The sequence below is a fragment of the Xyrauchen texanus genome, chromosome 3 (assembly GCF_025860055.1).
Source record: "Xyrauchen texanus isolate HMW12.3.18 chromosome 3, RBS_HiC_50CHRs, whole genome shotgun sequence".
NCBI classification, from domain to species: domain Eukaryota; kingdom Metazoa; phylum Chordata; class Actinopteri; order Cypriniformes; family Catostomidae; genus Xyrauchen; species Xyrauchen texanus.
Window position 1 is genome coordinate 29038821 of NC_068278.1, and position 10929 is coordinate 29049749.

General features: G+C 36.6%; 1 protein-coding gene across 2 annotated transcripts; it reads right to left on the reverse strand.

Moving 5' to 3' along the window:
* Positions 1 to 1422: 1422 nt before the first annotated feature.
* Positions 1423 to 6873, reverse strand: LOC127631092 (PR domain zinc finger protein 8-like). 2 transcript variants are annotated; one of them, XM_052109077.1, is made up of 4 exons: positions 6701 to 6873; positions 4090 to 4311; positions 3503 to 3734; positions 1423 to 3197 (listed from the first exon to the last, which is right to left on the reverse strand). In XM_052109077.1, exons 1-4 carry the CDS (start codon positions 6701 to 6703, stop codon positions 1945 to 1947), a joined length of 1710 nt encoding a protein of 569 aa, XP_051965037.1. In that variant the 5' UTR covers positions 6704 to 6873; the 3' UTR covers positions 1423 to 1944. The 2 variants fall into 2 exon arrangements, with proteins under 2 accessions (XP_051965037.1, XP_051965030.1); XM_052109070.1 differs by having other exon boundaries at positions 4090 to 4314.
* Positions 6874 to 10929: the final 4056 nt, after the last annotated feature.

The following is a 10929-nucleotide window of genomic DNA, read 5'->3' on the forward strand; positions in this document are numbered from 1 at the left end:
ACATATGAATGTAATTTAAAGCAGGGGAAACAATCATATTGTGTTTTTATTGTCTATTATGGTAAAACAATCGTTGCAAATCACAGCTGATTGTGGCAGGTATAAACTGACAGAGCTCAGGTTGTAAGTGCTTGTGTTTTATTGTCATACCCGTAGCACGTGTTATAGATAAGTAATACATTACTAAATATTAATTTTTTAATTATTAGAGGGCATTTGTGTTCTTTTGTAGGCCAACGTAAATTACAGTTAATCTAGGCACTACATTCAGGCTTCTTCTAAAAAACAATTCAGTCCAATTTTCCGTATTCTATTTAACTTTTTATAGGACTTTATACTGAAGACGTATTCAATTAGTAGCCATAACCCATCGTCGATTTCCTAAAGCGTTCACTTTACGCGATGACAATAACACAAACTGTGAGTAAATGAAATAATTGACAAAACTGTATCGTATTGTGACACAGTGAGTCATTTAAAATTAAAGAGCTCCCAACTAAGGTTTTATTTCAATTATTTTTAGTAATTTATTTACAGTGTATTATTATTATTAGAATTATTACTATTATTATTATTATTATTATACTATTTATAGTCTGAGAATAAAAAAAATATATATATTGCAGAGATCGGGTTTCCTGAAGGCGTCTTGCTTTTTCAGATTTATAGCTAATTTATTAGACCTTCTTTCCCCCAATGAGCACGATATGTCGTGGTGGAAATGCTATTTGTTTTATTGTATTATTTTATCAAATATTATACAATTTGTAAAATGTTATTGTAATGTTATAAATAAAATGAATTGTTGTTGTTGTTATTATTATTATTATTATTATTATTATTAGCAAATAACGAGTTGGTTTTGTTTAGCTTAGAGACGGTATTTCCCGACAATATTTTGATAGTCGGGTTCTAAACATAAGCTTTTAGGATTTTAGTAAACGTAAAGAATGATGTATTGCGCATTTACTATTTTAAGATCCTGTCTAATACCGTAGATTTATTAAACTTCCGCTAATTACACACATTATTTTTCAACAACGTTGCCATTTAATATGGCCCGTTTATTCGAGACATGTTTTTTGTCAATAAAAATTGATTTAAAGGTGATTACGTGTAATTGTACTATGTGGAAAGTGTAGTAGGCTTTCCTAAAGTGCATGCGCTTGAACGAGAAATTATAAAATAGTGCTTGTCTAGCTCTTGTTCAGAAAGAACTATAGCAACAGAAAAGCACCCCTCTGTACTTTTTTAAAACGCAAGACTACTCTTGAAAACCTCTTCAACATACACCGTATCAATTAGTCAGGCAGAATTAATCACACAGTCAGATAAAAATAAAGCTATTTTATTGTCAAAGCATTCAACATGATTAGATAAACTATCAAATAGTAAATTTCAGCAAAAGGAAGAAACACTGAATCTATTCCTCACAGACACAAAATATCACACTTTGTATTCAAACAAAACAATTATTTACATTTTTGAATAGACTGCATCTTAAACCAATAACTATAATTTACATGCACTCTTAAATACACTTCAACATCATATTTTCAATATCCTAATGCATATAGACATAAAATGTCATTGAATAAATCTCAATGAAATGTATCTGCATCTTAAATTCATTTATATACATCATACATGAATATATACAAAATATCAAAGTACACTTACATTATTATTGTCCCTTTTTTCAAATACTAAGTGCTTCATATAATAAATAGACTTTATGTTTTCATGTCAAAATGCATTATCATACACAAAAACATGACATTTGAATAAATCAAACCATTTAAACAGCAACGTCTTTTGAAAGTGAGAGCAAAAGTGTTGGCATTACTCCTCTAGTAGCCATATTCCCTCTTGATTAAAAAAAATGAACCTCCTTTTGCCAGAAAAATGAAAGGAGGGAAGAACAACAATTAAATCCACAAAAACTCAGTTGTGAGAGGTCATGTGCCGGGAAAGGTGGTGCCGCTCCCTAAAAGACTCATTACAAATTGGACACTTTAACTTTTCTTCTCTCCTTCTTTTAATAAGAGGTTCCATCGAATACTCCTTTTTGTGGTGTGACCGCATGTGGTAGACTAGGTCAGAGGTCATACGGAAGGATGCATTGCACTTGGCACACCAGTTCTGGGCAGGTAGACAAAGAGATGTGAATGAAGGTGGCAGAAGTGTAAGAGCAGAGGGCATCTGCAGCTGGATGGGGGCTGAGGTCTTTGGCCAAAAGGCTGTGGCATACAGGAAAGGGTTCTGTTTTGCAATCCCACCTGGCACAGGGCAGTTACTACCTAGTTCTGAGCCATGGAGCTTCGCTGCAAGGTGGTCTGCCTGGTAGAGTCTACTGGAAGAGACGGTGTCACCCACTACGGGATGGCAGTCTACTGCAGGAAGAATCTTGGGCGCCATGACAAGAGGTGAGAGCTGTGAGAAGGTACGAGATGGCTGGCTAAAGGCACTCTTTCTCTCCGAGCCTCCACCGCCCTGCTGGGGCACTGAAGTGAATGCACTGCCAATTGACGACGTCACCATTCGGGACTGCGGGGGCTGAGTCTCGCTAAGAACCTGTCTAATGTTTAGGTGTTTTTCAGTCGGGTTGCTGCTGGGCCGGCCAACTTCCTTGTTCTCAGAGTTTGTGCTGGAATTTTTGCTGCTGTGTTTCAAGCTCTGAGGTGACTTCTTGACCTCTGTAAAGGCGCTTCTCTTGGTTTCTGTTGACTCTGAAACAGAAGGAGAGAAAGCCTGTTTGCTCTCTTCCAGACCGTATGCTCCACGGTACTGCTGTGCCGAGGTAGCCAACTCCTCTTTGGATTTGAGAGGCTGAGATAATCCACTACTCCTGCTGTCCCCCATGTCAGAGTACTTGCGCTTTCCAGAGTTTTCACTGAGGATCTCAGCCTCTTTGTCACTTGGCGGACTGGTTCTATTATTCTCCAAATCCCTGGCAAGATTATGGAAGTCTGTGGATGGTTTTCCATCCTGTGAACTTGAGAAGCCATCAGATCGGCGCAGCTTGGGACTGGACCTGGCAGGAGGCAGACTAGCCTGGTCACTGGCATCCTTGGCCTCATCCTCTGGGCTGGCCATGCTTTGTAGTCTCTTTGTGCAGCGGAATCTAAGATGAGCCATAAAAGGAAACTCGAACTGGAAACGCTGGCTACAGTCTGGGCACAAAAAGGGTGATGTCTCTGCAACAGATAATTGAAAGAATAGAAAAATTGGAAAAAAAAGAGATACATGTCAGAAGTGTGCACAAACTGGCACACGATAATGATAGTAGATAAATAAAATAAAATGAATGATAAAAAACAATTCAAAAGTTTTCAAATGTTTCATTTTATAAGCACGGAAATTAATTTAAATATATATATCAATTAAATACTTTAAGCAAACAGTCATCAACACTACATAGATTTAACCTGTTTAATCACAGATATTTTTGACATAAAAACTATGATTGGCAAATAGCATATTGATCCTCTTCAAACTGTACCTTTACTTTTGACTTGGCTTCTGCCTGAGCTCAGAAGCAGCAGCTCAATAAGGTCTTTGCCATACCACACCAGAAGCTCTTCATCCTTCTCTATTCTTCTCAGTGATCTGTAGAAAAGCTGGCCATTCTTCACATAGGCCTCTAAGTTCTGCTCATCCCTGTCACTTGCCGACTGGACCAACCTCAGCCACATCAGGCCTTCTGAGGAGCTGTTGGCTGCTGATGTGTCCACCTGTATCCAGCACCAGTAAAGTGGTTAGAACATCAGGTGACCATGGTGTCTTGTCTATCTACTTCAAGCATTTTAGCTGAAACGTCACTGTCGAAACACACACGTGTGGTTGTCAGAACATGAAGAAAATGTGTCCATATAAGCCACCTTTTCCTCAATAGGCCTATGTATACATAAATAAAAGCTACGAAATAGCTAAATATTTCAGTAGCGTTGAATGTAGGCTAGCGACAGTTAATAAAACTTATAAGGCATACTTCCTGAGCTAATAACATTTCAAATGATTGTCTTCTTACAACTGCAGAAATAATAGGCACATAATAATAATAATATTAAACACAAATGGCGATCATACCCTGAAAATGTAAGGTGCAGTTCGCTTGTCTGTGGACTTCAGAGCAATAAAGGCGATGCTGTCATATAGTGAAGTGTGGCTCAAAACGCATGGGCCAAAAATGGCATTTTCCGGAATGTCACATGTGGTGTAGACGCTGGTAAATATGTCCGTTAAACACTGCTGCATCGCCTTTGCGTCGCCATCCCAAGCCAGTTTATGAGAACTGGGTTCCTCCATCATCTGCTGAAAGACATAAAAAAATTAAAATAAAAAAAATGTTTGTGAAATAATGAGTCAATAATCATGCACATAGTTGAAGTCACATTTCTGTGATATTTATGTCACAAAAACAAAACAAAAATAATAACAATAATTAAAAATCAGCAATAGTGCAGCACTATTACTGTATTATTACAGTCTATTAAAATGACAATGAAAACAGGAATGGGCAAAACTGCCACGTAAATAATCAATGTTTTGCATATCAGTAATATAGGACCGTTTCCCCGACATTTTTGTAAAATGTTGCTAAAAACGTATTTATCAAGGCTACACTGCAATTCACGCGTAACAAGATGAGAGAGAATTGGCTCATTTGTAAATATGCATTATATATATATTCTTTTACAGTGCATAGTGCATTTAGTATTAACAAAGACTTATACATTAAAGCCTGTGTCTTGACTTATTTAATTTTCTATTATAATATTGACTTTTAGGTTTGTTACTTAGGCTACAATCTATATTTAAACATGTCACAGAAGAGACCGTTTCAATAATTTTGTAAAAGCAAAGGCAAAAACATTCAATGGAAGAAGAGGAACTATTTCTTACACAGTGAATTGATTCGAACCGCATGCGTGACCGTGACAGTAATTCAGTAGCTAATAACTCTGTTATATATTTCTTTTGTGCTTTTGAAAGCGAAGAATAAAAAACAGATTTTATATGGCGTTGGCAAGGGTGAAAATCTGGCCTTATGCATCCCTTCGGTCTATTTACAATCGTGGAGCATATCGAATGGATTTCAAGAGCACTGTCAAAGTCACTGATTTCATGTCAACTAACCTTTAGCTCCATTCTACAAGAAGGAACGTATGTCTCCTCATTACCATAATCCACCACTTTCCTTCTGAGACTTTAATTAAGGCAGCACGCGCAGTTAATAATTTTTTTCTTCCACAAACCCCTAATGTTAAAAACATATTATGCGAATCTCTCTTATCTTGTTGCGCGTGAATTGCAGTTTGGCCTATTAGTGCAACTTGATAAATACGTTTTTAGCAACATTTTACAAAAATGTCGGGTAAACGCGGTCCTATATTAATGAAATGCAAAACATTGATTATTTACTTGCCATTTTTGTCCATGCCTGTTTTATTGTCATTTTAACAGACTGTAATAATACTGTAATAGTGTCGCTCTCTTGATTGAAATCAACTGATTTTTAATTCTTAATATTTATTTTTTTCAGTGATTCTTCAGCTTTTTGATGAGGTCAAAGGATAAAAATCCACATACATACTTTGTATTTAAAGACAACATTGAGGAAAATTGTAACTAAAGCCGGAGGTTTAACAGATCTAAAGTGAGCTCGAAAGTGTTAACTACATTGTTTTACTGAGCATCCTAACTATTTTTGCCGACACTTTTGTAAACATCTTAACCTCTAATTTGATGTCTGTTTTTGCATCTGGAAGACATATATTTTAGGTTGTTTGCTCATCTTCTATAAGTCTAAGACGGTACCTCTCTGATGCCAACAAGGCATTCAGCAGATCGTTGAGACGTTTATAATTTAGAATGTTGGTAATTGTGATCTTTTTGTTTAGCAGATGTAAATCAGATTGAGATGCTTTCCAGATGGAAAAATCTACAAAAGGCACATCAGAGATGTGCTATCTGAGAAATGTACAAATAGGCTAGTATTATTATTATTTTCTGGCTTCTGTTGTAAACAAAGCAGATTATGAACCTGTTTCATACTTATTTTATTTCGCATTTATCTCCAAACTTAATCGACTGGCGCGCATAACATTCAAATATATACATCATATACGCATGATGATGAGGGGAAAAACGTAGCCTACTTCTACTCTGCAAAATCCTAATTTATTTGTGATGAAGATGCTATTTTAATCAGACACGTCTGGATCCTTATTATCGGGACACAGATGCTCAGAGTTCCCTTCATCCATAAAAAGCCTTAGTGTGAATTTTGCACTTCCCCTCACGTTCTTCTCCTTTTGTAGCTGTGAGGTCACACTCTCACTACTGAGAATCACACAAAGGATCCAATGAATATGCATTTTAACTAAATAGTATAATGGAGCCACGAATATATGCGCATTTCTAAAATAGAGGAGACGAACCCACTGACCTCCTGTTTCAAGCTAAAATTTATTGCGGTTTGTTACCCACGGTTTTGTTGTTATTCCAACTTTATGGGAGTGTAATAACGTTGAACCCGTTTCCCTGAGCCAATGACTGAACGTATAGCTTTATAAATCAGCGCGCTCTCATCTGCCATACGAGGTTTACATCGCTGCAAGGATGCTGTTTGCGCGCTGCATAGCCCCATGAATCAATTGCTACCGGCTGTTTAGATTGCAAAATTGAGCTTACTCACCATGGCAGAAAGGTAAAATAATCCACAAGGGTTTGAAATTGTTGTCAATATATCTTCAAGTATGTGTTCAGTGTCTCCAGTTATGTGCGTGCAGTCAGTACATTTCCCCGTCTGTTGAAAGTGACAGTGTTACCGACCGTCTTATGATTCGCGAGGGTATAGAGGCGTGCAGATGGGACCGATACACTGACTGAGTGGCACCCAGAAACACACTTTTTGTTTGCTGCACATAATCTGCCCAATGAGGCGTGACACGCTTCGTCTCCTCCCTTTAACTCTTCGGTCGCCGACAGTTAGTAGATGCGATTTACTTGCATAGTGTCTATACTGAAACACAAAACATCTGCAATTTTGACAGAATACAATATTATTCGGTTATCTTTTCATCCAAGAAGAAAAACCTTAATTTAATTTTTATGCATTTAATGCGCTAATAACCTAATGTTCAATTGATGATGGTGATGATGATGATTATGTTAATGATTATGTTGTTTTTTTAAGATTACTTAATTGTCATGCAAAAATATTTTTTGTTAAAAAATGTAAAGGTAGCTTTAATTGTCAAGCAAAAGCCTCTTGATAAAATGCTCTTGACTGTTTAACCAGGCCTGCTGATTTGGAATACGGACTTAAAGTTGATGGCTGTAACAAAGTTTCTCCATGTACAAACTCACATTGAGTTTCTTTGTCCGACAGCTTTAATAAAATATCAAGGACGGATTGCTGTCTTCATGTGGACTTATGGACGTAGTCTATGCATCGCCACTTGCAACGTGATCACCCTCTAAATTATGTATTTTTATTATAATCTTAGTAATTTTTCACAGTGCTGGTTAGTCTATTGATAATCATCACTTCGCTGTATTGATACTTATCGGCATGTACAGTGTGTTTCTCGGCTGCTTGAGAAACGGCGAGATCGCGCGGCTGGCTTGTCGCGTGCACACCTGCTGTGGATCTCCATCCCGAAGAGAGATAAGCGCGAGAGCTCGGCGTGCTCAACCTGACCCGCAGCACGGCTGGATTCATGGTGTCTGTATTAACATCTGCAGCGAGTAGTTATTCAACCAGGCAAGTGCACACACACCAGAGTTTCTTTCAACATGTTGCGCCAATACGGAAGAGCCGCTAAATAAATCACCAAAACTTTTCAACCGTTTTATGACAGTCGCCAGGTTCACTGGGACGCCGGAGTAGTAGGTCCATGACTTTTGACAGTGTCCAGCGGCGTGCAAACTCATAACCTTAATCTTGAGAATTAATAATCTGTCATGGTCGATCAGAGAGATTTAGCCTATAGCTGCTGGCTTTCATTAATCCTTCTTTAGATTTGTATTCTTTGAATCGCTAATGCAATGCCACTCTCTTTTATCTCGATTTAAACGTCACACCGCCGTTTAATTAAAACATAATTTCGGAGGTTTTTGCAAATTAATTAAAATATTAAAAAGTAATACAAATAAGGTTGCGTTTTGTAGATGGAATCGGGTTGCTTATAAATCGTCTAGTCAAGTGTATGGTAAAATCAAGATTTTTTCCACAAACCTATGAAATTTAGATAATGCATAGGAATTGTTTTAAGATCTTAAATGAAATTGAGCTGTAATGGTTCCATGAGCACACGTGGCGACTGTGGGTCACATTGAAAAGGGAAAATCATGACATCATCATCAACTCCTGTAGTTGCATATATCAGGAGAATAACTTTGTTGTTTCACCCAAAAAGTTGTTTCAGTTTATTTATTACCTACAATCAGACTCATTCAAAAACACATTTTTAATAAAATGCAAAATATACTGTCTGAAATAAATCTTAAGTGAATATATGGGCAAAATTACAAAGCTAGCCTAAATAAAAACACTCCCTGCATCAGCTCTGTGAAAAGATTTGTATATGTAGTCATTTTTTAGGCCAATACCATCTTTTTTTGTTTTTGATGCAGTTCAAGTATCAAAGACATTGATATTGTATCAACAATATTATCATTAAACATTGTTTCTATGATTGAAAAGGTCTCTCCAGTTTCCAGGGCCACTATTTAGACAGACAGTTCAACAAGTATTCTTCTCTTTCAAGTTATTTCAAGAATGTCTGCCCCATAGCACATACAGTTATACACAACAAATGATTTTTTTTTAATATTAAGTTGTCTTTTATCTCCTCACTTTGATAAAGAGAAGACTGAAGTGAAATAATAAAACTCACAAATTAAAAGACCTACATGGTTAATTATAAATTAGCTCTCAACACTGCCTTAACTGGAAATAACTTGTTATATTTTAGAAATGCACAAATAATCATATTCACACAAAACTTTGAGCATACAAAATATGTATTTTCCAAATAGAGCCTTTATAGATAACAATAAAATATTAAGTGGAATTTATGCATTTCAAATAATGTAACTTTTCTCACTCTTTACTTCTTATTATTTTAGCTATTTTTCCCCCTATTCTCAAGTCATTCACAATAAAAATAAATAAATATATATAAATGTACACTATTAATTGTAAATGTCTTCTTGCTCCAAACACTTGCCCAGTCAAGCATATGAACTCTTTTTCCCATACAGTGTTCTGAATGCTTGCTCAATCAGTAGCCATCTGCTTAGCTCATGAACTGCAGGTTCATAGTGGTTGGCAGAGGCTTTGCGGCAGACAGAATTAATCTCTACTCCTTTTTTTTATTGACCTAAAGCATATAGCCCCTGTTAGTACTAGTGCTTTACTGGGGCAAACTCGGTCTAAAGTGAAACACAGAGCAGCAGCCAAAATTCTCTATGGCATACAATTACTAAGGCTAATTGTTGTATGCTGATGTCAACTGCCAGTGCAACATGAGGTTTTGACGCAAATCCTTTTTTTTAATATTACCAGGGACTTGCAAGAGTTTAAGATATTCTTTTGTATTAAAACTCTTTATTATCTGTTTGTAAGAAAATAATCCCGTCTTTTAGAAGGAGAAAGGAAAGATTGTGGTCTTGAATTGTAAGCTGTTTTAAGGGATTAAGAACAACTCTATTGTGGACAATCAGACATGCTGTGTGCTTAAGAAAAATGATACCATTTTATTATAAGCGAAGAGCAGGAGAAACATTAACATTCTCCAAACAGATGTAACTCGGGTCACAAATAAAATGACCAGAGTTTTATTTTATATATGCACTGATTTTCTTTCAAGAGATTAAGGATGACAAAATATACTGCATATCATAATAAACATTAGGGGTCAGCACTAGGCTGATGGAGAAACAAGGCATATATATAACAGTGTTTTGATTAATGTTTACACTTGGTGTGGCATTATTATATTGGCGAAAGGACACCGATTTCTACAAAGCTCATCATAGACTGTTCATTTCTCCAGCACTCAGTGTCTGTGAAACTTTTAACTACATTTTGATGCATTTAGGTTATCTATAATTATCTATAGATATATGGTTTAACTTAAAGGTAAAAGCAAGGAAACAAAAAAAGTTAAATCAGATAGATAGATAGATAGATAGATAGATAGATAGATAGATAGATAGATAGATAGATAGATAGATAGATAGATAGATAGATAGATAGATAGATAGATAGATAGAGCATTGTACTGACAACTTATCTTGACGTTTCCAATGGAGGGCAGAAGAGGAAAAGGAAGGAGTCTAAGCCCTGTAAAGAGGAAGATGAACAGCTGCCCTGATATGTTAGGGTTTAGAGCAGAGGAAAACTGTCTTTGAGCTCTCTCTCCCTCTCTTTACCTTTCTCTCCTCTAAATAATGCACAAACACAGAAATCCAAACATGCATGTGCCTTTACAATGCTTACAAAAGTATTAATAACTTACAGATATAATTACAAATCTCGAATCCATCCCCCTTAAATCTCTTCCTAGATCAAATACTCTTGTTTATATGAAATGAGCTGCACTTGCATAAAGCGGTTCTTTTAAAGGTGTACAAAATGGTAAATGGAACAATTAATAATGAGCCATTTTATATCGTATCCAGTGATCATACAAATGGAGGAAACCGCCAAAAATATTCTGTTATGGCATATGGCACTTCAGCTGCCATATGTGCCAGTTTTCACTAAAATTGGCACCACGGCTCATGATGGTCAGTTGCGCCTGCCAAAAACACAGCGAGGGATGTGCAGGGTGGGGTGGGGGGGTGTATGTGGGGGTTGGGGGGAAGCTTCATTGCCTCAGACAAGTGCACTGGTGTCCTTCTGCAATTCCCACT